This window comes from Chlamydotis macqueenii, chromosome 1, assembly GCF_036417535.1.
Source record: "Chlamydotis macqueenii isolate bChlMac1 chromosome 1, bChlMac1.mat, whole genome shotgun sequence".
Taxonomy (NCBI): domain Eukaryota; kingdom Metazoa; phylum Chordata; class Aves; order Otidiformes; family Otididae; genus Chlamydotis; species Chlamydotis macqueenii.
Window position 1 is genome coordinate 125,206,560 of NC_141556.1, and position 27,384 is coordinate 125,233,943.

The 27,384-nt window shown below is 35.7% G+C and overlaps 1 protein-coding gene across 1 annotated transcript in view; it reads left to right on the forward strand.

Annotated features, from left to right (window-relative positions):
• The window catches only part of CFAP47 (cilia and flagella associated protein 47), a 315,224-nt gene that overhangs the window by 110,216 nt on the left and 177,624 nt on the right, over window positions 1-27,384 (forward strand). Inside the window, exons 36-40 of the mRNA XM_086766611.1 lie at window positions 4,416-4,550; window positions 5,057-5,169; window positions 10,978-11,128; window positions 12,178-12,266; window positions 14,747-14,833. Coding sequence (XP_086622737.1) covers window positions 4,416-4,550; window positions 5,057-5,169; window positions 10,978-11,128; window positions 12,178-12,266; window positions 14,747-14,833 — 575 coding nt within the window. The remainder of the gene's footprint in view (window positions 1-4,415; window positions 4,551-5,056; window positions 5,170-10,977; window positions 11,129-12,177; window positions 12,267-14,746; window positions 14,834-27,384) is intronic.

Consider the following 27,384-nt stretch of genomic DNA (forward strand, 5'->3'; position numbering starts at 1 on the left):
TTACTTGTACTTGTGCTCAGTGATGCATCATTTTGCCTTCTTAGAACTCCTGCCTTAAACCTTAGGACTTAAATCTGAGCTGCTTTTTAATGTCCTATGTTTTAGGCAATAGATGTCAGACAATATTGCATTTTAATAACGTCAAAAGAGGAAGAAAACTCAATAAGCAATTTCTAATTAAAATAATTAATGAACTGTTAATGGCAGTCAGGCTTATTTCTGTATGTGAAGAATGAAATAGAGAAGAATCTAAAATAATGACAGAGATGTGTTTAACAATGATCAACACATCCTTAAGCCACTAATTTCCAAAAGCTGGCAAATAATGTCAATGGAAAGACCACTTTATATGTGCCCAATTTCTTACACTCTTTGCTCAAGGAACTGCTCTGTTGGCAGGGGCAGAATAGTGGGATACCCAGTCTCTGATGCTCCAAGGAGATCCGTAAGCATTTCGATCTTGTTCAACGTCGTTACAGCTGCTTTTGTATTCTGACACGGGATATTCACAAAACTACATTGTGCCATACCTGCAGTAGGAACTAACAACAGGAACAAGGGCCTTTCTGCAAAATTTGAAGACAAATTCACTGTTGTGTTCTGTGTGGAATATATATATTTACATTTTCACAGAATGTTGTATTGCATCTTGAGCTTTTAGTAATTAGGAAGTTGAATTGGCTGGTTTGTAGAAGCACTGCGATGTGTGGTCTAGTATAAAACTTTAACTTGGAAATAAAAATTGAGTCAGATAGTTAAGATAACAGATATGTCTATACATCTCTCTTGCTGCACTGAAGACAGTCCAGAAGAGGCAAAAAAATTTGCTCCCTTTTTCAGCCCATGTAGCTAATAAATGTGATGTCTTTTCCCAAACCCTCTTCATTAATATTTGGGAAGCACAGTAACTGCAGTTATCCAGAAGTGCCTGATAATGAGAATTAAAATTTTACTTTGATTTCAAGGTTCCTAGTGGGAAGCCACATAGGACTTGTTCTTCCCGTAGAGTCACTTTATTGAGTTGACTATTTTAATCTTCTTATCTCCCACTGATTTTTTTTTAATTGCTAGAATTTTCTGTTCTCAGAACTGACAAAAAAAAAAAAGTAATTATTCAAGCCCATTTTTTATAGCCTTGGAGAAATATGAATGGAAGGGAGAGAAAAACGTAACTTTAAATCCTGTATCTATAGTTGACCATGTTTTAGGACATATGGGAACACTCCTAATTAAGTCATATTTTTTTTAGATGTTTCAATATTCTGGATCTTTATTTTTCATTTTATCTTCTTAATACTGAAGAGGAAAGTATAATCTGTACAATAATTTATTAGATTTAAAAATTTGCTTCTTTTTCTTGTTATAATCTAAATGTGTAGCATTTTTCCCATTCATTAAAATATGGAATTTGCTCATTTAGAAGCAGACATACACTAAGGTGAAATATTAACTAATGCAAACAATATTTCTGCATAGACTCACATCGGAAAGCAGGTGACTGACTGAACAGCTGCTCTGTTTTCTTCATCATGCTACTTTAGAAGTAGCTTCCATTCCCTTGATTAATCTGCTGAGGAGTATTGAGGTTCTGGAATAGATGATTCATTATGAAAATTGCCTTATAAGAATCAATTAAGAAAGATTTAAAGAGCTTTTTTTTCCTCTAATGCTCCGTTTAGGCAATAAACATCTAATCATGTTGAGGACAAGAATGTAGTTGGTCATTAAAATAATGTGGGGGCTGGAAGTGTGGTCCTGTGAAAAATGGGTATAATGTAGTTTATAGAAGAAATATTAATGTATAGGAGTATTTGTTATTATCAGAGATCCATGGAAATTTTAATAGTATTGACAATAAGTATTAAAATGAGACTTTGCTGACAATGTATCAAAGGAAAATTAAGTTGATACAACTTTGTCCTTACAGTTTACTATCAAGAAGTTTTGATCCTAAACAGGTACAGTGGTAATAAAATTTACTCATGTTATCTAGAGTGATAATTTTTTTTTTTTATAAAAAGAGCAAAGTTTTAAAAATATTTTACGAAAGTGATTGTGCCAAAAACCTGGGCTCCTTATTTAATACAGTTCAATTAATGTCATGTTTTATTAGATGGACTATACGTACTTTTAATTTTTTTTTTTAGTCATCTGACCTCCTCAAAAGTGTCACATTACCATTTTTATTGCTTTCTTAACTTATCCAGAAAAGATAACCAAAGCTTCTGTTGGAGTATCACATTCTGTCTCTATACTACCACAGCTGGAGTTATCTGGCAAATTTCAGTTAGAGTTACTCTGTTCTCATGAGGGATCTCACAGTATCACCGTACATTCTTCTACTGTGAGTCTTTGCTTCATATCTAAGAGGTTGTAGGCTTGCTGGTTTTTCAGGTTACCTTACAAGACCTTCCTTATAAAGCTCTGCTTGAGGGAAGTACATACGCTCAGAGATGCGGCGAAATTGCATACTGGATTTCCTAGTAGATTACTAGTCTTGAATCAGCAAATATGTTTGCGCTTACAATGGGCACAAGAGATTTTTGTACATATGGAAGTTATACTTATGCAACAGTCATTGGTATGACTATTGCTCATCTGGAGAGATCTGTATGCTGTTACCAACTCAGCTATGATTTCTTGACACACAACGTGGGCTAGCATTGTGAGTGGGAGGTTTTATTACTTGCAGTAGTTTCTGGAGGATGGATAATGGTGAACATTGAGAGCACACTTAATTCCAGGCAACTTTTGATTTCCCATTTTGCCTACAAGCTACAGACATTTTTTCTAGACCTTTTTCCATCGATATGACTGCCGTGTATGCACTTAGGAGACAGATTCAGGTCCCCTATGCTATACTCATTTCAAAATAAAACTGATGTTGTAAATAAAACTGGTGCAAATAAAACACATGTTCTAAATAAAACTGGTTATGTATTGCACTTCATTCCTCTTCCAGATAAACAAAAAAGGTGTGCCATTTAAAATACATTTTTTGCTTTATTTTGTCTTATTTTGGTTTTTTTTTTTTTGTTAGGACAGTGCAAATGTAGTCTTCAATATCCTAAGCATGCCTATGCAACAGAAGAATGTTATATCATTTGAGACTTGTTTGTTCCTGTCCTTAGACATGGACGCGAAATTTCCAATAGTTGCTGACAAGATAAATCTCTTTTTCCTTATGGCTTATCTATTTGAATATAAAGTATCTCCTAGAGGTTGTTGAGTTCCTCGTATGTTAAAAAAACAGGTAGTACAGCTGTTTCATAATAAAATCTTGGGATTTAAAAGTGTCTCGTACCTGTTTTCTTGGTCTCTCACATGACGCTGCAGATCTAAAAGACATTGACTTTATGTATATACAATTTTTGAATGACCCTCAGTTATGTAAAGGATCTAAATAAATGTTGTGAATGAAAGAAGCACCTTTTAATGCGATGATATGTTAATGCAGTGGTTTGCTGCTTACATCTACTTGCAAGCGTGTGTATTTTTCAGTATGACTTCATATTTAATTCAGAAGAGAAATTAACTGCAGTTGTAAAAGTTTATTTAGTATATTATAGACAACTTTATTATAATATTATATTATAAGTTACTAAGTATGACATTTTAAAATGCTTAATTTAATTAGTTTGATTTAGGAAGTACAGAATCCTATTTGTTTAAATGTGTAGCTGGTTCTTTCCTGCCTGTATTTGTGGGAAGCCACTTACATCATTAAGTTTCTTTACTATTTCATTAGCCTTCTGAAAATTCATGTTTGATGGAGAAGTTTCTGTCTCCCTCTTTTCAGTGACTTACCAGAATAACTGAGGACTAAAGCTTTGACATGTTTTGCAGTTCCCATTTAAATTCATTTCTGTAAATCAAATATTTAAGATGCAGTAGTACTTGCTACCTTTTGTAAAACAATTTGGCATCTGCAATAAAAATAACTATATAGTTGTTAGCTGGATGGTGACAATGTCTTCATAAACAATTGCAAAACTGTATCTAGGAGTATCTGGGATAGTAAACTGAAAGATTTTAAAATATTTTTTTAAAAAGATAATAGACATATGTTTTTCCAGTCAGTGAACTTTACTTGCTTTTTATACTATGCTTCATTTAAATAAAATTAACATCTGTTTCTGCTGAACTGTGGGGAAAAAATGTGGTTTTAGTTTTTAGCCTATGTTTATTACCAGGGCATGTCAGTGATCTTCAAGAATTAGGGGGTTTTGTGCACTGACAGGATTCATATTGCTCTTAGCTATGGGCCTAATCCTGTTATTAAAAATTAGTTTGAAAATATTTGTATAATAAGAATTACTGTAATACTTTTGTTCTTCATATCTCTAAACTATACAAGCAAAATTTTAACTGAATATCTGGTTGGTTTTTCTTTTTTTTTTTTAACTCGATATTAGGCCACTGACATCTGTGATCCAAACCCAGTCATGATGCTTATTCTGTGTGTCTACCTATATGAAAGTCTCCCTTACTACTTGCCCAGCAAGACTATAGAATTTGCAGGTGCTCTCCATGCAACTGTTGTTAAACAGGTACTGATAACATTGAATTTAGATTTGTAGCATTACAAGGTTAAAACACTGTATGCATGTATGTGTTTAAATTATATATATACTACAAAAAAGAATGAATGGGTTTCATGTCATTTGACTACTAAGTATAGAAGCATGTATCATCTTTTTTTTTCTCTTCAAGCTTGGGATTATGACTTCTGCTGCTTATCCCCCCCATGCTTGTAAGCACAGAAAAAATCTACAAATCTGACAAATCTGAGATCAAATCTAGAGAGGAATAAGAGATTAATAGGCATAGGAGTGCAGTGTACACTGCAAAAAGAGTACTGAGAAAAATTGAGGTTGGATAGTCTGTGGGAAGTCTATACTCCTTAGGAAGAAAAATGATCTACCTACTTATTTCAAGTACGTTCTTATTTTGTGATATCCTTAGTTTGTACTTTGGAACTTAGCTGCAGAACACACCTTTTATACTCTAAAAATTGAATAAAAATAGGCTGATTTTGTTGTTGTTGTTGTGATAGGTGCGTCTGAAAAACCCAAGCAGTAAAACTTTGAGGTACAATGCTATTGTTGTAGGAAGAAATGCTGATGATTTCTCATTACCTAAAGGAAACACTGTCACCATTGCCCCTAAGTAAGTAATGATTTTTTTTAGTGTTATTAGTAAGTCCAGCAGTATGAAAGTATAAACCTACTAATTTAATAGCAGTGAAACACTAGAAATGTGTTCAACCACAAACAGGGCAAAATTAGTTAGTGTAAAGATCAGACTTTTTCTCCTTAACGTAGAACAAATTCAGAGTAATTTATCAGTCGAACACTTGCAGTTTAGCTCAATAGAGCTTTGAGAGCAGAATACAAGCCTTCAGATCATTAGAGGAATCATCTATGTCCAGTAAATATTTTTGTTTCAATGTACTGACAGCTTTAATTTTCCATTTGGATTTACTGTTCTTACTTTTTTTTCCCCACCCACTAAACTTGAAATATCACCTCTGAATTTGATTCACATTTCTTACATCAATGCATTGTGGAAGTATGAGCAGGTAAAAATTCTTTCTGCTAGGATTTCAGTTTTTGTTTCTTATCCTTAATTGAAGCATGGCTGGGAATTTAAGAGACCATGACACAGGTTTCATAGTACTATTAGACTGCTTCTCTTTGCCCCCATCCTCCCTCCCCACCAAGACAGAAATTGTTGCAGCTGCAACGTAGTTATTTCTCTGTCTTACATTACTGAAAGCCATCTAAGGATCCTGGAGAGATTTAATTTTGGGAAAACATTAGGTTGTTAACATTTTTGGTAGCAGAAATAACTCATGTCGCTGTCTTTTTCTTTTGTTCACCAAGTATGTTTTGATCTTTCTGTGCTATGTGGCTTTATAACTAGATACAGGAATTTCACTAATCCCTGTTTAACTATTGAAGACAAGAGGGATGTGGCAGTGACTCTGGCTGTCCATTAAGACTTTTAAGTTTAGACTGCAAGTCTATTTAAGATATTCCTTTGCACATAAAATGGATTAGAGATTGTAAAACGGAAAACAAAGGTCAAGATTTGTATGAAAATAACCTGTGAAGAAGAAGAAAAATTTCAAATACATATTGTCAAATTCAAGAAGACTCAACATAAATACAGTGCTCTTTAACGATGATCAATATTTCAGTATTAAATGACATGCCTATTCTAAATATATGCAGAAGGAACACCAAGTAATGCTATGTTTTCAGCAAGCTGAGAGGCTGATTTGATTCTATTTTCTTTGCAATTACTTCAAATAAGAATTAACGTAAAAATATAATCCTTGAAAATATCATCTGTGTCTCTGAAAGGTCAATGCCATGGCTGGTTTTCATTTCACCTTTAAAAAAAAATGCCAAAAACCAAGACACAAGTAAATGTGTATAACCTTGTCATTGAATTGCTTGCCATTGTATATAGCAACAAACATTTGAAAAAACACATAGAAACAAAAAGTTGTGGAATTGTCAGTCATCCTCTAGTGACTTCTGCAGAGTTTATAATAATGTAACCTTACTTGTAATCTTGCTCGCTAAATGAAAAATAGGTGAATAATAGCTTTCTTAATATTCTGATGGAAGTGTTTGAGAACTCCAAGCATTGGTGGGATGGGTGCGAGTCTTGTAGGTGCTTTAATATCATAAGTGGGTTTAGAAGTGATAGAAGTGTGAATAATAAACCAACACTTCTGTTTAAATGCTTATTTGTAGGCTTATTGCAATTAGTGCTGATTGATATTCAGTTGTGTAATGTCAAGAAAAATGGTAAGGGATTTATAGGAGAGAGTGTTCTGCTTTCTTTGGAAGGAATGCCTTCAGAGAAACTCAGAAATGAGGTAGGCTTGTAACAGACTTCTAGAAAAAGATAAATGTATTTATGGCCTAAATAAAAAGTAAGGGAGAATTTTTAGTGTATTCAGTCAGAATTTTTTTGTGAATGTATTAGTAAAACTTAATGTACTTATTTTTTGATGGGAATATTCGCGTTCTTCATTTAGAAGTAAATAATCCATAAATATGGGACTGGAGGCAGATGAATCAACTTGTTAAAAATCATAAAAAATTAGGAAAGCCTACTTGCTAATATCAGAGAACATGACTTCTAGTTCAAAAACAGGAGTTATGCTTTAAAAAACTGTATCTGCAATGGTTCAGACAACTTAAGGTCAGATATTTCTGCATCCTTGTTCCCCTGAATTGAAACTGTTCCTTATGAATTTACAAATGTTAAATACAAATACAGATATCTCTTCACCACTAGTTCGCCTTACACTGCAAGCTAGCTTGATACTAGCCAACTTTTTCTTCCCTAAAACAACAGATAATTTAGATAAACTAATAAACAAGAAGCATTTAAATATAGCAGCTATTGCCTTGTTGAAGGCCTGCTGGTGGGGCTGCAGTCAAGCTGTAAAGCTTGTTTTGATGAAGTTTCAGGGATAAAGGTCAAGGGAAATATTAGCAATTCAGAGAACGTTCACTCATGAGAGTTCAGGCAATGACAGCTGAAAAGATGAACCATAGCCCTGATAGGGAGGCTAGAGGAACTGAAACTTGTCAGTCTTCTGAACAGAGAGCTGAAAGACTTAAAAACATGTCATGCACAGAGACTTGTCTCTAATTATCTGACAAATATATATATTCCTATATTTAGAATTAACTATAATTGGATTTAAGATGACTGTGGGTTATTAAAATCGCTAATGAGGAATAAGTGTGACTGACTAATCCTGTTGGACCTGCTGGGTGAGCACGGTTGGTGAAGGCCCAGTCTGAAAGAACTATGTTTGCTTTGCAGGAGAGATCAACTGTAGGAAACTGGTAAGCTAAACAGATCAGGGAAAAAAAATTGAGCAGAAAGGCAAAGGATAACGAAGAGAAGTTACTTAAATATGTTAGGAAGCAGCGATGCAGCATTAGGTAGAGACGCTAGCTATTTTAAACTAATAATAATGGAGTGACACAAATATGTAATATATGTCCGCCTGCATTTTCAAAGAAGCATGACAATGTATACTGTGGTCCACTACTAGCTGGAGAAACTCAGAATCGCTGTGGTGGGTTAAACTTGTCCACCTGCCAGACATACACCTAGCTGCTCTCTCACTCCACCTCCTCAACAGGACAGGGGGAGAAAATATGATGAAAAAGTTTGTAGGCTGAGATAAAGATGGGGAGACTGCTTACCAGTTATTGTCACAGGCAAAACAGACTCAACCTTAGGAAAGTTGAGTTAATTTATTGTCAATTAAAATAGACATATAGTGAGAAACAAACATAAAAATGAAAGCATCACCTCACCTCTTCCCTACCCTCTCCGCTCAGACTTAACTTTACTTCTTCATTCCTGACTCCTCTGCCTTCTCCCACTGCTACCCTGAATGGAGGAAGAGTGATGGGGAGTGGATGGCTGCAGTCACTTCATAACAGTTCCTCCCTGCAGCTCCTTCCTCTTCATGCTTTTTCCCTGCTCCATGAGTCCTTCCATGGGTTGCAGTCTTTCAGAAAATAAGTGCTTCAGCACGGGCTATCTACAGGCTGCAATTCCTTCACAAAATATCCAGCCGCTCCAGCATGGGGTTCTCCATGGCTGCAGCATGGCTATCTGCTCCAGTGTAGTCCTTTCCACATGCTGCAGGGAAATATGTGCTCTAGCAGCTAGAGGACCTTTTCTCTCTCTCTTCTTCTCGGACCTTGATGTTCCCTCTGCTTTTTCTCACCTTTTTTTTTTTTCCCTTGCTTCCCTGCCTTCCTGATGTTTTAGCCCTTTCTTAATCATATTTTCCCAGAGGTGCCACTAACTTGACTGATGGGCTCAACTATGTCTTGTGGCATGACTCCGTTATGGAGTCAGCTGAAACTGTCTGTGTCCTGCAAAGGGCAGCTCCTGGTCTCCTCTCACAGAGGCTGCCCCTGCAGCCCCTGCTACAAAAACCTTGCCACCTACACCCAATATTTGCCAAGAATGAATATTTTCTATGAGTTGGCTGAGATGAAACTGGCTTTAATCTTAAGCAACTGAACATCAGGGAAAGGTTCCGAAGACTTCTGACTCTTGGGATGCATCAGAACATTCTCACTGTAGCTGCGTATCAGATCTCACATATAATGTAATTAATCTTTGATCTGAGATTCTCACTCTCCAGGGCACTGCACTGTGCCACATAGACTTGGAGTTCACAACAGTAATAGCATAAAGGTCTCTAAGCTCTCTTATGGGGTTTAGACATGTGGGTAAGTTAGTCAGTGTAGGTACCATAAAAAGAGAAATGATGAAGAAGACGTGTACAATATTTAAAAGTATCTTCCTGGGAAGGGGACCTGTTTAACTGCAAACAATCTAGAACAAAACTTCTTATAAGAACAACGTTTTGCAGCTGGAGTTGTACAAATTCAACCTGGAAGTAGCAAAGGTAATTAGCTATTGAGGGGAAGAAACTGTATCTGAATGACAAATTCTTTAACTCTGCGGGTTTTGCAAATCACAGAACATTTAAAATAGTACAGGAAGTGGCCTCAGAAAGTTAGTGAATTCAGCCTTCTGCCTCAGCTAATATGGGATGCTTTCTCAGAAAAATGCCTCTGTCTAATAGTAGCTATCAGAAGCAGTTGGGTTGCACATAATGGCCTGCAATGTATGACTCCTTCAGATTGTGTCATCTAGTGATTCCTGTTGGCCTTAAACTCTGATACCTCCATACAACTTTTTGTTTTTCTTTTCCTATACCGAAGTATAACAAACAGAAGAGAAAGAATTTGATTTTTTTTTTTGCTTTTTTAAAAGATAGTACAGGCTGAGCTGATAAAGAAATTAAGAATCTTATCAACGGAAGTGGGTGTGGATGGAGCCGGTTGTAATAATGAGAATGAACAAGATTATATTCCATGAGCTGAATTTTCCCTCACTTTACATTGATTGTAACAGAGATAAATAGATAGAAATATAGAATAGATAGAAATAGATAAATAGAGAAAATAGAACTCTAAACAACTTTGTGTTTTCTTTGATGCTGACTTTGCCACAGAAGGCAACAGTTCACAATTCAGATCAGATTTCTCTGCTATTGCTTGAGCCAGAGGGCAAAGATCAGGCAGAATGTTCCATACACTCAGTTTCCCTGTCATTGCTATTTGTGACAACAGCAGAATCCTTAAAACTTAGTCCTTAAAGTGGCTTTGGGAATGGATGTCTCAGGCAGTATACTTCTCTGAGAGTCTGGGTACTTTTTTCAAGACATTTTGAATGGCAGGTCATCTTAGGAGCCTCAGACTTTGGGGTGTTAGCAACTTTTCACTGTCAAAAATGGTAATATCTGGGAGCTCTGCAGCAGGAACACAAAAGTGGTAAGAGCTAGGTTTTCAGAACTTCCAGGATTTAATCACTGATTCTCAGAACTGAGATCTTGAGATTTTTGGTGTTAGGAAGAACTCTAGGCAATATCATACTCCTTTCTCTGAGGTGTTAAGGCTAGAAATCATTCTGGGATAATTCTATTACCGATAGTCATCCTTGCTGGAGTTTGAGCTTTTTTTTTTTTCAATTCTACTATATCCTTTTTGAAGTAAAGAGATGTTATCTTAGGGTAATACTATAAGGAAAGAGAACTTTCTGTGCTAGTGTGTGTAGGAAGAAAAATTAAGCTACATGCTGAGGTCATAAAAAGCAATAATGACTCAATATTGTTCTTTTTCTATCTATATAGTTCTTTTATTAGGAAAAAAAAAAACCCTTACTTTAAGGTGCTTTTAGGCAGAAGATTGAACTACAATGAAGTCTTTTGAAAGAAACAAGTTACTTTCTTTTCTAGACCCTTTCCCTTACAAAGACTCTAAAATTTGCTCCTGAGATGATATTTCTGAGTTATTTCTGAGTCACAATTTTCTATCTAACTATTTAACCTATTATTATTATTTTGCCTAGGAGCCAAACGAGTATAAATGTGGAATTCACTAGTCGTTTTCTGTGCCCTGCTGAAGCAGTGTTGCTATTGATCTCAAAGTGTGTGGGTGGAATAGGTGGTGCCACACTGGCATTCTCTCTGAAATCTGAAGTCAAGCATATTGAGCCTGCTGTAAGTTTATGTGTGTATGATTAATATTGCCACAGGAATATTGTTCAGCTGTACATTGTATCAAATGAAAGTGAACTGATGTAAGAATAAAAATGTGAGTTACCATTAGCATTAGGTTTTGACCTATGAATTTTCAGGTTTCCAATATTAGCTTACGTACATGCAGAGAAAAACCTAGAAGAATATCTAAGATTCCTAAGGATATAAATAACACTTAGATCCTGAATAAATTTAAAAATGTTGCAGTGATTGCTCTTAAAATAAATCTGGAGCCCTTTCAGCATATGAATGCTTCTTTTGGAAATTTCTTTGCAGAGGTGGTGATATGCCCCTTCAGCCCAGTGATTTCAATTCTCTGATGTAGATGGACAGCAAACTTTTGTTAGATGTTGCTAAGTTTATTTATACTTTTTAACTTCAGAAAATCTTTAGATTTAGGATATATCCCAGAAATAATCAGAGTAGAGATAGGCATGTGTTCCAGCATTTGTTATCAAACAGGTTGGACGAGGCTCTTAGCAACCTGATCTAGTCGAAGATGTCCCTGCTCCTTGCAGGGGGGTTGGATTAGATGACCTTTGAAGGTCCCTTCCAACCCTAACCATTCTATGATTCTATGATTCACTGAGCAGATCTGGGTAGATCCTCTTCTGAACTTAGATGATGTTTCTGCAATTGTTTTTTTTTACATGACTTTCTTTATACCATACCAATAGATATTGATGTTAGAAGGGAAGATTGGGGCAAGAGAGAAAAATAGAGGACATGTAAAAATGAGAAGGAAAAAAGCGTGATTCTTGGCCCTGTCCTATCCTTTGGAAGAGCATTTTAAAAGTGGTAAAGTTTAATGCATGTTTACAAAGAAATAGTCTGTAACCGTTCTTTGCTGGTGACAAAGCCTAACATTTAAATTACGTCAATTTTGTAGCCACCAGTGGTCTAACACATGGTTCTGTTCTTCTTTGTAATATTTTCCTGTTTGTTTATGTATTACACATGAATGTAATTTTGCAAATTTTTCATATTGATATATTTTTTTTCTCTTTTAGGGTATATTAAAATGCAAATCCCCATGTTATGAGCTGAAGAAAGTTACCCTGAATGTTACTAATCCCTTCAGAACTGATGGTGTATTCAGGTAGACAGTGCTGTAAAGACAAATCTTTAATGATTATGCTGATTTATCAACTCTTTTCCATAATTTTATTCTTCTCCTTAAAAATGTAAAAATCTTGAGGTTAAATTATAGGAATTTACATTAGCAAAATTGTTACAAGCACTATGACATGGAAGCTATCATAATGAATAAAGAAGATAAATAAGCCTTAATTGAAATCCATCTGAGTGTAAGCAATAAAACTACAGGTTTAATCAAATGGAGTTCATGAAGCTTGCTTGTATTTTTGTGTTTGGCTGAGGTCCAGCAGAATTCCAAAGAGAAACAAAGCATGTTAATTAATAGTTGGTTATTTTTCCCCAATCTGCTTTATTGTGCTGTTCAAATTATTAAGCATTCAAAAGAAAAAATCCTGCTTTTGCCTTGGAGCTCACATCACTATCAGTTAATCTAATTTTTCATTTGTATTCATCATAGATGTGACAACTGCAGAGTTATAAATGTTGCTTTCTTTAAAACACAAGAAATAGAGTGCTGTGCCCCTTTAAAATCTTTTTATGTCATCTGACTCCATATTTTGTCTTTGGTCTACAGAGCTAATCATTAGTTCATGTCATCCATTTGTTTACAAGAACACCTTCTATAACATTTTTAGCTTGTTTTACTGATCTGTTTAATATACACATTGCACAGGCTGCAAACTAAATTTCTCTTTCATCCACACAATAGGTTTGGTACAGACACCTGTAATAGGATTGTTTTCACTGCTCCAGCGATGTGCTCTGGCATAAGACTCCTGTGAGGGAATCATATAAGTTTATTTAGCTTTTGTCTTTTTTAAAACTCTTTGAGGTGGTCAGTGAGGCTGCCTGTAATCAGTTCTATGGTGTGGATGACTCTCTTGGAAATAATAGATTAAAGATGATGAAGTAATTTAGTTTTACGCATATCATTCAAAAGCTACTTGACAATACTTGAAGTAATCAGCAATTTGGGCAACATTTGAACCAGTAATCTAAAATTAAAAATTCTTTGTATCGTGTTTCCTGTGTTTTGAACCATTGTGTGTTCAATCAGAAGGTGCATTGCTTAGTTGCAAATAACTATGAAATGCACTTGTACTCCAAGGAAATAGCTCTTTTACAGAAAACTCGGCTGAAAATCTTAAAACTAGGTTTATAATGTAGAATGATTTGAGAAAAGGACAAATTAAAAATATGAGTACCTCTTTGACCTTGTGTCCTACATATAGCAAATTTCAGATAGTTCCAAAAGCTCTCAGTTCTGTAACCTGAGCTAGTCCTTGTCTAGCATTTGCCTGTTTGTTAAATGTTACCCATTCTATTAACCTAATAATGTTTTCTGGTTTTTACAGTGCCTAGATTTTAATACTTATGTATAAATATATATTTTAAAGATTACTGAATGTTTGTGCTTCATTAAGAAAAGATTGTTGAAAAAAGTTGAATACTTACTTTAAAAATTATCCATTACATTTCTTTCTGAAGTACTGCTGCTATTTCTCTCCCAAGAATAAAAAAGTATTTCTAGAATATAAGATACTATAGTAAGTAATAATCATTATTTTTTTTTTTTTTAAATGACAGATTAAACACTTGGGCAGAACGTCAATTAATGCTGATGTAAATGATCATAACTGTTGAAAAGTTCTAATTCCAGTCCACAGCTAGTGCTCAGCTAGTTGGCATTGGCTTTTGTATTTTCACTATGTACTCTGTAATCCTCCTTCTGTTTTTGCTGCCTGTGAGTGCAGAAAAAATGAAGTCTGGTTTCAAATGAATGAATTATATGTGCTGGTACCATGTATCAGAAATTCTACAGTGAAGCAGTTGCTTTGGGTTTGTAAGGGAAATCACAATTTACTCTTATCTTAATATGTTAATTATTTACAAAAGCAAAATAAAATTGATTGAGCTTTTTTCTTCAAATGTAAATGAATTGATTACTCAGTCATTTAATTTAGTACAGATCATAGTACAAATTTTAGACAATTATTAGACAAACTTTAGACAATTATTTCCAACTAAAATATGTATGTAATTTGTTTTAATATTAAAATCAGTATTATTTTTTTATTTTCTATTTTTTCTTTTTTAAAAAATGTTTAAAAAAAATTGAAAATTGGTCTGCATGTCATGAGATTGTTGTAGACCACCCGTATGTTTACAAATCAACTTTTGATATTGATGAAGTGGTAGTTTATGATATTTCACAATAACCTTTGAATTAAGTGTCTCGAAATTACATGGCTTAAATTGTGCAAAATGTTTTAATTAAAGAAAGAAGAATTATTAAATTGTTAAATAAATATTTTTTAAAAAAATCTTTTAAAAATTTTTTTACAGTACTTTTAAAGTATCTTCAATTGAAAATAATAAGCTTCTTTAACAAGCCTTCATTTAAAACTTACAATAACCTGAGTTTTGTCTTCATTCTGCAAGTGAAAAATGTGATGATGATGTATACTTGCCTCACTCCAGGGTCATTTTGCTGGAATCCACAAGTTACTTAATGCAGCCAGAGCAAGTATATCAAGCAAAGCAAGTAAAGCAAGAGCAAACATTCAGGTAAGTTCTAAATGACAATTGCTAATTATAATATATTGAATTATACAATCCTATTAGTATTACATCTTTATGTATAGTTGTGTGCATACTTGTAAAGAATTGTAGGTTAGGACATAGAAAAAGAATAGAATTTTGTAATATTTTAAAAACACTTTACAGATAATTTACTCAAATCGTGGAGAAAATATAAAAATGGTGTAAAAGATAAAAATGTGCATACTGTGATGCTTGGAAAAAGTGTTAGAGAAACTAGGATTGAAAGGTGAACTATTGATGCTGGGATAGGGGCAATCGTGGCAACTTAGGTGACTGAAATGCTGAAAACTATTTCCAGTTCACTGCAATTCTTGGAATTGATTCTTGGAATGAAGAAGGTAGAGATAGTTGAAGGTGCAACAGTAAGGTCAAGTTTTTATTTATAAATAGCGAGTCTATAGAATTAAATTGTGCAGATGTGTAAAATGTTACAGGTTTAGTACGCTCCTGGAGATGCAAGAACAGAATAAGCAGTTATTAGTGCAGATATATTGATATAAGTTAAAATAATTTTGTGTCTAGACATTATTGCTTAGCTAACTATGAACTGATTTTTCTAACACTGGAAATCTGGAAGAAGAAGAAGAAGAGTTAAAGTAAGCACGGTAAAGATATAAAATGGCAAAGAATATAAAAAAAAAGAGAGCAACTGGAATGAGAGTCAAGGAGAAAAATCCATGCTTAAGACTTATAGTCTGAAAGAAGGTATTTTTTCCCTTCACTGTCTTTAATTGTTAGACAGTGAGATAAATACCAATAAGCTTAGATGAACAGGCAGAAATCTTTGCAGGCGTTGAAGAGGTGAGATGTAAATCAGAATCAATGATAGTCAAGGTTAAAGGAGAAAGAGAGAATCAAAAAGATTTGAGAACTAAAATGTGTGGCACTATCTAGAAATGGCCTAGCATAGAGAAAGAGCTACCACAAATATATAAAACAGTATTTGGAACTTGCCAGGTATGAAGAATTGTGCTGTTGTTTTAATAATTTACATTTTAATAACTCTGTTTTTCAGTCATAGACTGAAAGTGTTAATTCTAAGTCTTTTTGATGATAGATTTTGCATTCACACATTTGGCAATTTATTTATAGACATCCATTTCTCTAGTCTTCTGTCACTTTATACATGTTTTATCATTATTTATCCATAGAGCAGTATTTATAATCATCAGTTGGAATAGTATAGTAGCTAAAAAAACTCCAGCAGAAAAAAGTCAGCTTAGAGGAAAGATTGACAAAGTGCAGCCAATCAGGTTTCTTCTCATAGCGGCAGGATCTAGCTTTGAGAATACACCATCAGCAGCCCTCTCAGAACAAAAGTGAAAAATACTGCAGCCAAGAAATACTATTAAGAAAGAATACTATAGCCACCAGAACACTGTTACCTAGACATTTTAGATGGATGCATTCAATGCTCTTCCGTTCTTCATTTGTGTTCTCTGGGCTGCACTGATTGCCAGTGTCCTGTGGGCTTTGTGCACTTACAGCTAAGCTACACTTACCAGATGTGCTACAGTGCGTGAATTTTCACTGATTAGTGGTGTTAGTTTTGAAATGTGCAGCCAACAACAGCACAATGATTTTTGTACAAAACCAGCAGATACGTTTAGCAAGGCCTGTATCCAAGGGGAAATAGCCGTACTTACTTCATGTAACGCACGCTAGAAAAAAGGAGTCTGGGCATAACTGCCAGTTACTCTGGTAAGATCTCCAAACTCTCAGCCTACTAAACAAATATCGGACTGCTTTGATCGGACGTTACTTCTGTTCATTTATTTTTTTTTGCCAAAAAGACATTTAGTCTTTCCTGAATGTAAATAAAAATGTTCATATCAATGTTCATATCTCCTATGCTATCAATTCTAATGGGAGAGACAACATTTAGAACTCAATGGCCATTAGCACACGCCAGAGTAAAGGGCTGCATCTTCAACTGAAGCAAGAGAAGAAATAAACTGGAAAACTGTATAACTTATTAAAAATTCTCTTACGACAAAACAGTGATTTTCTAAAACTACTGTCCAAGGCCTCTTATGAAGAAAGAAAAGATAATAGAGCCACTCTGGTAACTCCATCAATGTCTGCAGATTTTACTAGTATATTGTACTTAGAGGTATCAGAAGCTGTTGAAATAGAAAAAGATTTTTCATCATCCTGCATATTTCAGCTTAATTTATCCCTAGGAAATATACCCGTCTAAAAAGTGTAATTTTAGTCATACATCCAGGCCTCACTCTTACTGAAATTTATTTGAGGGTATCTTAAGTCTTTAGAAATGTCCAGTATTTATTTGCTGTAATTTTAGATGTTTCTGTTATCTGTGGTAATAAAAGCCACTTAGGTGCTCTTTTAAAGATTTTTTCTTGAATGGAATATAACAAACTTCTGAAATTGTGTTAAAAATAGTATGTATTCAATTCATAATGAGTTAGTAAGAAGACTGTACCTGCAATCACTTCTTTTGATAAATCCAGAAAATGCCTTCAAAATGGGAGTCCATTGCTCTAAGTGCTCCATAAGCATAAAACTATCGCAAAATCAGTGCTTATACTCTAAGTAATTGTTTCTTCATGATTGATGCCATGTGCATGCTTCGATCCTAATAACTTAATTATCTGTGTAGGTTCAAGTGAGTCTCCTCAGTCTCATAGTTCCTTCTGTGTCCTCATACTGTGCCCCCAGAGGGGTCAGAGACACCACTTTAAGTCTCACTATAACAAGCTTTACCTGGCAGGTAGCCCTCTTACCTACCACCTTTCCCCTCTGGCAGTGTCTCAGGTGTCCAAAATGGTGTCATTCATAACAAAGAGGAGAGTAACCCTTTAGTCATTGTGGCATCAGCCCATCATACTGTCACTGGAAAGATATCCCAATCAGAAGCTAGAGCCCAGACAAACTACATCCTTACTAGGGCACAGTGCTGTCTAATATAAAAAAATCTAGCAGCAGCCCATATCGGAGGTAGGGTGTCGTTCAGTGGTTGCAGGCAAGACCTCTTTGTCCATGAGGAGCTTAATGATGTTTGGTGAGAAGGTTAGTGTTTTTTTTCTTTCATCCAGTTGGCATAGTTTTTTTTCTTTTAAGTATACTGTGATATATGTGCCTGGATTTTTTCAAGTTATGCACTTTTCTGTGCTTTTGCAAGCCCTTGACACTTCTGTTATTATCCTTGGCCTACATCTCTGTGCAAGCATAGTCTGCTCCCTGTGGGAGAAGGAGAACTAGGTGGAGAGATAGATGCCACATGGCCCAAGAATTCTAATATAAAGCTACCCATAAGTAGTTTTCAAACATATTGTAATTTTGACTGATATCCATTAGAAAAAAAAGTATTGTACGACAGTAAAAGTTCAAGGTTACATTTAATAGCTAACATTTCCTTCATAGATTTCCTTCTGTAAAACTAGGAAGTGGTAAAGGTATACTAATGATTCACTAATAGTCCTATTCTAAGACCATGACTAAGCAATTTAGAGTATACATGACAGTGTCCATGAGTCATAAGGATGGCTCATGATTGCACAGATTGATTTGCAAAAATAGCTGTGAATGTGGATAAATTTTTTTACATCAAGAAAAACTCATTCTAAAGCAAAAAAAAAATCATTAATTAATGAATTTCAAGTCCAGCTTTGCAGAATATTGTATATAGCTTCTGAATGTTAATTTATTTACTCTTTTTTAACCAGAGATAATATCAGGAATTCAAAATTTTTTTAGTTTTGTTCTTACATTTTTTGTTCTAAGCAGTTTCATGTGTCAAGGAAAGAGTTTTGTTAAATAGAACACCTGTATTTAGTTACTGACAGGATAAAGAAAAAATGAAGATCTAGAAGGCTTCATTGTGTCTCTGTGTAATATAGATTGAGATACAGCATTAATATCTGTTGTTTCAGAAAATATTGTTTAGAAATATACTATCAGGAGTCATCACAATACTGATTAGTAGAAACTCATCTATATTTATGTAAGCCATACTACCTCTTTTGAGCAGCTCCTGTTTTACTTTCTATCTTAGACTTTGTTCTGAGATCACAAACGACCCCACAGAGTGTGGAAACTGGCAAATATCTTAGATGTGAGTTTTATGTTCAAATGTTTCACTATTTTCAGTGCATTAGTAAGCAGTTCTTTGTATCCTTTCTCTGTCTAATAAAATGTTTGCTTGCCTCTGTTTTCTGAAGTTCACTGACAGAAGTTGCTGCTGTGTGGACTTATGATTGCCCCATGGTGCCTGGCACTTTTTAGTTTTCTTTTTGCTTCAGTAATATATAAAATCTAACTGGAAGGGACTAAAAAGATCACCTAGTAAATTCTGCTCCAAATATAGAAAGCAAAATAATTTTCTTTTTCTGATAATTTGTTGAATAGAAAATAGTTACTGGCTTGTTTGAACCCTGAACTGAAGAGTAAAGGCACACCATTGCACATGTATAGCTGTGACAACATGATGATGTATGCGAACTATCTATGTTGACTGCAAAGATGATTTTGCTTTTGATCTTGATTTTCAGCATACCTGATAACATGGCAAACACAGTCTGTTTGTGTAAGAGGTAACTGCAATTCAGAGGTGATAGCTACTAAACTATTTCTTACTGGCGCACAAGTCATTTATAGTACAAGTTTGAACTGGTTATACTAGCCCATTGCAAGAATGAATTGAAAGTATGTGCACCTGCTATTTTCTCTGTCTCAACCAGGTCTTCGTACCAAGCAATTAAGAGATGCCCTCCTAAACCAACCCTCATCTGTAACTTACTCTTGCTGAACTTTTTGTTCATTTAATGCACAGTAAAATAACCTTGCTTTGAAAGGAAGAAGTTGTGTTTGAAAAAAAAAAAAACAAAACAAATGGGAGGCAGTTTGTGAAGTTGCTTGATCACCATTCCCTCTGTTAAACTGAATCACTTCTAACACCTGAGTTATCAGACTTAGAGACCTGAGCCACAGTGTGATTTAATATGCTTAGTCTCACATGTAGGTTGCCGTTGTGTCTACAGACCATATGCATAGGGTTGGTGCTGAAGCTTGTCTTGGGTTCTTCAGCAGTGATATTTTTCATACAGTAGACTTCAGTGTTAATATGGAGAAGAATGATTGGTGCATAAGATGTGATAGGACACTACTGTGGGCTCTGTGGGCTTAATACCATAGAATCATAGACTTGTTTAGGTTGGAAGAAACCTTTAAAGATAATCTAGTTTCAACTCCCCTGCCACAGGCAGAAACGTCTTCCACTGGATGAGGTTGCTCAAAGCCCTGTCCAGCCTGACCTTGAACACTTTAAATGATGGGGCAGTCTCACCACCCTCATTGTAATGAAATTCTTCCTTGTATCTAATCTAAACCTACTCTCTTTTAGTTTTAAACCATTACCCCTTGTCCTGTCACTACAGGCCTTCGTAAAAAGTATCTCTCCACCTTTCTTGTAAACCCTCTTTAAGTACTGAAAGGCCAGAATAAGGTCTTCTGAAGCCTCCTCTTCTCCAGACTGAACAACCTCAACTCTCTCAGCCTTTCTTCTTAGCAGAGGTGTTCCAGATCTCTGACCATTTTTGTGTGCCTCCTCTGGACCTGCTCCAACAGGTCCATGTCTTTCTTGTACTCCAGGTGGGCTCTCAAGAGAGCAGAGTAGAGGGGCAGGATCACTTCCCTTCACTTGCTGGCCACACTTAGTTTTATGCAGCCCAGGATACGACTGATTTTCTGGGCTGTGAGTGCACATTGCCAGTTCATATCTAATTTTTTTTTGTACACCAGTATCCCCAAGTCTTCCTCTGCAGTTCTGCTCTCAACCCATTCACTCCCCAGTCTGTATTGATACTGGGGACTGCTCTGGCAGTAGCCTTATTTTATGGCAGCATTAAGCTATTCCGCTGTCGTGGTTTTGTTTAGTGAGGGGGGGCCTAAGGTGGTAGCTTCTGTAGGAAACTGCTAGAAGTCGCTCCCCTTTGTTCAGTGGACTTGGCCAGGCCTAGGGCGGACCCACTGCTAGCCAAGGCTGAGCCGATTGGTAGCAGAATGTCCCGTGATAACGCCTCTGCGATAACGTATTTAAGAAGGGGAAAACAGAAAAAAAAAGAGAGAAGAGGAGAGAAGATGTGAAGAAGCTGAGCGGGGGCAGAGGCGCAGAGGGGGAGGCGCAGGCCTCATGGGCCTTGCAGGCCTCACCCTCTGGCCTCTTGCCAGGCAGCCGACTGGGCCTGACTTGGTCCAGCCCAGCTGCAAGAAGTGGAGAGGAGATGAGAAGTGAATAAGATGTAAATAGATCCTGAGAGACATCTACCAGCCTGTTGTGAGGAACGGCTGCAGACGCCAAGGTCAGTGGAGAAGTGAGGGGGAGGAGTAATGCGGCTCCTGGCCAAGATTCCCCTGCAGCCTGTGGTGACGACCATGGTGGAGCAGGTTGTCCCCCTGCAGCCCATGGAGGTCCACAGAGGAGCAGAGATCCACTTGGAGCCCGTGAAGGACCCCGTACTGGGGGAGGTGGATGCCTGAAGGCAGCTGTGGCCCGTGGAGGGCCCGCTGGGACAGCTGTTCTAGAGGGACTGCACCTGTGGAAAAGATGACCCACGCCAGAGCAGTTCCACGAAGGACTGTGGCCGGTGGGAGGGACCCCACAATGGAGCAGGGGAGGAATGTGAGGAGTTCTTCCCCCGACCATGAAGCAGTGGCGTAAAACAACATATGATGAACTGACTGCAACCCCCATTCCCTCTTCCCCCACTGTGCCGCTCGGGGGGTGGGGGAAGGTAGTGGAGATAATGTTAAGCTTGGGAAGAGGAAGGGGTGGATGGAGGTTATCTTGTTCTCTGTCTCATTATCCTGCTGTATATATACTATACTATATATTGTAATAAATGAATAGTTTTCCCCAAGTCGAGTCTGTTTTGCCCGTGATGGTAACTTTAAGGATTTCTCCCTGTCCTTATCTCAAACCTCGAGCCGTTTTTCTTATATTTTCTCTCCCTGTTCTCTCGGAGGGTGGGGGCAGTGAGAGAGAGACTGCGTAGTCTGGTCTGATCGGGGCTGAACTACGATATCCGCCTAATCCATTTCCTTATTTCTCTGTGTATTGAAAGGGGATGTAATGAGCCGGACTGAGAGTGTAACCATGCTTCTTATACCTTCCTGATCTTAACTATATTCCTTTTGTTTGTATTGTTGCATGGGATGCTATTTTTTATAGAAGAATGAGACACAATATGTATGTCTCCCACAACACAGATTCATTTGCCTTTCCCTTCACTGATCTGCAGGTGCTTTTTTCATTAGAGTAAGAATGAATTTACAGAGAGAGACATTCAATACCATGTCAAATCAATGCAATGAGTTTCTCTGTCATTAAGCTCTGAAAATATGACTTATTCAATGTATAGTTCACCGTGGTGAAGTATGTTGTACTCTGTATATTCTCAATGTATAATGTATTTCCATGTAATATGCTTATTATGTTATCATATTTTCATGCAGCTGTTGAGCAATTGGTTATTTTTACATTGATTCTTCTGCTGTAGTCTCTGTTTTTGCAATCATGACTTGGCATTCTGATTCAAAGATAAAGCCTTGAAAGAGATGACATTTTATATTAAATTTGTATTTTTGTATTTTTATGTGAGATACTTATTTGTAAGTACAGAATAAATAGTATATTCTACTTGCATACCTCAGAGATCATTTTCCTTTTTGAAAAATGGCCTTTAAGTACAGGTAATAAAATGAATCTCCAGGGTAACATATTCTAAGAATTTTACAAGTCCATTTATTTAAGGTTGTGATTTTTTTCTTAGCCCAGCAAGATTAACTATTTATTTTAAGAGAGACTCAGTAACTATCAAATGCTGTATGTAATAATTGTTTGCTGTAAGCTGGTTCACCAAATTTTACTGCTAGGGGAGACTGACTTTTATGTGTAGATAATATTAAACTCAAGTCTAGAGCTGAAACTTTACTTGCAGTATTTTTTTAGATACATTACAGTATAGTTTTCAGCATCTATGAGCTCTGTGCTTGTTGTAAATTAAACAAAAGTCTCCTTCCATAAATGTAACTGCACAGTCTTAACTCCTGTCAACACTGGTAGAAATTATTTGTGAATAAAGATATAAAAAATTATAAAGTAATATCAAGGAAATATAGAATCATAGAATCATAGAGTGGTTAGAGTTGGAAGGGACCTTCAAAGGTCATCTAGTCCAACCCCCCTGCAAGGAGCAGGGACATCCCTGACTAGATCAGGTTGCTCAGAGCCTCATCCAACCTGGCCTTGAACGTTTCCAGGGATGAGGCTCCCACCACCTCTCTGGGCAACCTGTTCCAGTGTTCTACAACTCGCATTGTAAAAAAATTTTTCATAATATCCAATATAAATCTACCTTCCTCTATCTTAAAACCATTACCCCTTGTCCTATCACAGCAGGCCCTACTGAACAGCCTCTTCCCATCTTTCTTGTAGGCCCCCTTGTGGTACTGGATGACTACTATACTTTAGGGGGATGAGAATAAACAAAGATTGTGTTATAAGTTTGTCTTTCTTGGACAAATGCTTGATTGCATTAGGTTCCTTGTGAATGATTAACTGCACTGTTAGTTAATATAGATCATTCCTGTAGCCTTGGTGTAAAACAGGTACAGCGAGACCAGCTTTGCTGTTCATAGACTTTCTCATCCTCTCTTTTCAGGGCTATAACCTTGTGGAAATAAACCTTGCATGTGAACTAAATTAACTGAAACAAGAAGAGAATTATGTTTTAGTAGAAATTTCTCAAGGAGCTTTTCTTGTAAGATCTGATGCTTCCTAGCAAGATCATGAACTACATATTAACATGGGGATTTTACATCCCTATTTTGTCATTGTGTGATATAAAATCCCAATACTTACTCAAAGAGCCAAGAGTAAAATTAGCCTTCGTACAGAAAATAATAGAAAATTGTGTCCCAGTTTGTATATACTCTGTGAGCAGAAATGTTGCAAACCATGTGTACAAAAGTAAATTTCAAGTATTTTTTTTTCCTTGTATAATAATTCATGTGAAGAGAAAAAAAAAAAAGGGAAAAAGAAAAAAATCTAGGGAATATTTTAAAGAAAACCTACTGTAGTTAGTTAATTTCCATTCCAATATTAAAAAGACAAAGATTTTGAGAATGGCAAATGTGATATGCCAAATTCAGTCTGTTTGGAAATCGATGCTGTAAGTAAGAGAAATTATTTACACCAGATAGAGATAGTGGCAACATCAGCCCCCTATTTTTAGCCATGAAATATGCAAATATTCCACTGTCTATGTTGCACTTAAGTGCTCTGTTTCATTTAAGAAAAAATCATGGCTCACAAGTTTTAAATAATTTGTGTACTATTGATTTGTTGCAGTTTCCAAATCCCTAGTATACAGAATTGTGGGATTCCAATACAGTATTTTTTCTGAGAGTTTAAATCTGGATCTTGCACTTAATGGATTGAATTTGGGGCAATCTTAATGTTTATTAGGGTCAGTGTAAAATCTGTGTTTTACTTAGCTTTACTAATTTCATTTGTTAAAAAAAGGAGTATCTTATCTTAAATAAAAAGAACCCTAAATTTCCTGATAAACTTCTTAAACATATTGCTGTCCTGGGACTTGATTAGGTTAGATAACATTGTATAACTTCACCCTCATTCTATAAGATGTGTTGTGATGGTTTTTTTACTATTGCAGTGTGTCTGTTTGATTTTAAAAATATAAATAAATAAATAAATAAACAAGCAAGCAAATAAATAAATATGAACTTGCATGCTATTTTTAAGCTTGAATTTAGAAAATTAGATTTTTATTTAAAAATCTATAGGGAAAACATGCAGGAAGCTGTCTTTGAATTTGTTATATATTTATAATAAATTATAGATGAAAACATTTATCTGTCCCTTGTGAGTTATATATACTTATGAATATCAGCGAGAAGGATGCCAAATCAGTCCACTGTATGGTGCAGCATGTATGTTATCATTGGAAACCCCAGTGCATAGTGAGATTACTTAAGTACCTTAGAGACTTTACCAAAATGCATGTGACTTGAAGCCAAATAGTGTGTCTTGAAGAACAGAAGTATTTCAAATACTTAAATTAGAAAATTGCATGTAGTGATAAACTTTTCTAATTTTTAATGTTGAGGTGTAGTAGTACAAAATCCAAAATGTTACCATTACTGTTTTACATATCAAATAGAAATTATGAGGTATCTTTTAAAGCTAATGGTATGTCACACTACATAGGAGTTATTCAAACGATTGACTTGCAGATTATATAATTTAGTCTTCATAATTGTTAATATTCTATGCAGTAACTAAAGTCTACACATTTAAGACTACATATATGAAATATAAAAAATAAGGTTAAATATCTCTTATTAATGCTCTATTGACTTACTGTCTAGGAAAGGTTATATATAGGACTTCATAAAGAAATTAGCTTCTCGTTTGCTTTACTACTGAAAAAGCAGACTTCCAGGGGATTAAGTTCTTGTGCATTTCCAGCCAAGATCCACAGTTTACTTTTTCTTAATTTGTAAAAATACGATTAAGTAAGTGGACAAAGAAGGGAAAAGAAGAATAATTCATTGTAATCACAGTAAGTTACATTTAAAATAATATTCCCCACAGGTAAAATTTTCAAATTTAAATAGTGAAATACTAATGTCTCTGAGGCCAGAAAGCTGCAGTTGCACTGAACAATAAATAACAACAACAGAAATAAACTCAGTAACATTTTAATTGGAAAAATGGAAATGAGATAACATTTCAACAGTGTTGTATTTCAGGAAATGAAAGCAATTAAGTCCTGAACCTTCTCTAGGATTTGGTAGTGTTGCCCCCACATAAATGCAAACTCCTGCTGAAATCAGTGGAGCTCTGCACAGGAGCTGAGTTTCCTGTATTTCTCCAGCCCTAAGCAAGGAAAAAAGAAAAGGGATTTGTTAGCTTTATTTGACCTTTGTTTAACTGGTATTGGGGAATTTTTATTGTACCCCTTGTGTCCAATTAAGCACACATTTGTGCTTAAATATAAAGATTTAATGAACAAATACGTGGGGCTGAGACCTACTGCCGTAAGTAGTTCTACAAGGAGTCTGCAAAGATGCATCACGAGTTGATTCCTTATATACACGTGCACCAACACCAGTCCTGTGAGTGTCACCATCAGGTCCCTTAACTGGATGTTTGGTTTATCCCCCAGCACCAGAGCTGTCTACTAAAAGTGACTCCTGAGCACTTGCATTTGATGATCCATTGCTACAAGATGATACTGCATCATTTCTTATCTCTTCAGCAAGGGAAACGTCATCATCTCTTTAGTCATTCTGTCTTCGGTATTCCTGCTTCTAGCCAGTTGGGCCTTCTTGCCCTCCATGCTAGATTGTTCCTTGGTCCTGAAATATCATTGCTGAGCAGTTAAAATTTGAATTTTCCCTTCACTGGACAGAGTTCCTTTCTAGACAGTATTGGAAACAGAGCTTAAATTTAGTTTAAACCATGAATCCTGACTCTGGAACAATGACTAGTGGTGTATCCAAAGTTTCCAATAAGCCAAAGCCACAGACTAAAATCTTCATTTACTAGGCAGTTCTAGTTTTTTTTCATATATCATCTACTGGTATGTTTTCTAATGAAGCTAATAAATGTAAAATGTTTTCCGAAAAGTTTACATCACACACACAGAAAACATCTGTTATGCTATAACATACAATTATATAGCTTGGAATTACAATTGATGTTTAAAAAATTTCTAACTTTAAATGCCTTATTTTTAGTGTTTCTAAATGATAATGTTGTGTTAAGGTACTTTCACCACTAGACAGGCAGATAAAGGTGAATAGATGCAGTTCACTCTCAGGATGGTGCCTGGATAAGGTAATTGAGTTAACATGAATAAAGCTGAATGCTTGTCTTTAAAAAGAGGAGACTGTTGAGCTAGAAAGGAGGTAGATAGAGCTAGAGAAAAAAATTCAGGCTTAAAAAAATTTAGATAAGAGGAGATCTAGTCTCTGAAGTGTGTTCTGATAACGGGCAAAGGAAGACTGTTACTTTTGCAAATCAGTTTCTGTAAGAAGCAGCAGTCTAAAGACGTATCTACAAGGTCTATGAACGTAAGTGAGCACAATGTATCTGAACTGAATATGGTTTGCAGATATTTAGATGTATTTCTATAGAGTAGCTTTTTGGGAGAAAATTGGAGAGACTGAATAGAACACAATTGAGAGCATCAGAGGAATGCAAGGCCTTGCCACTTCATGGTGTACCAGGGAACAACTCTTTGCCTATCCTCATAGGATATTGAAATGATAAAGAAAAGAACTGGGACTGAAGTCCTGCAAAAGTATTATTATGGAGGAGTACTTTTGACTGGCAAAATATAGTTGTATTTTTTTTAACATGGAATTTGCTTATATGATTATTGCAGAGATATTATACTGGTTAATTGAAGGGAGCATGTTCTGTCTCTGTTGTAAATACAACTACTAACTTAAGTAGAAGAGGT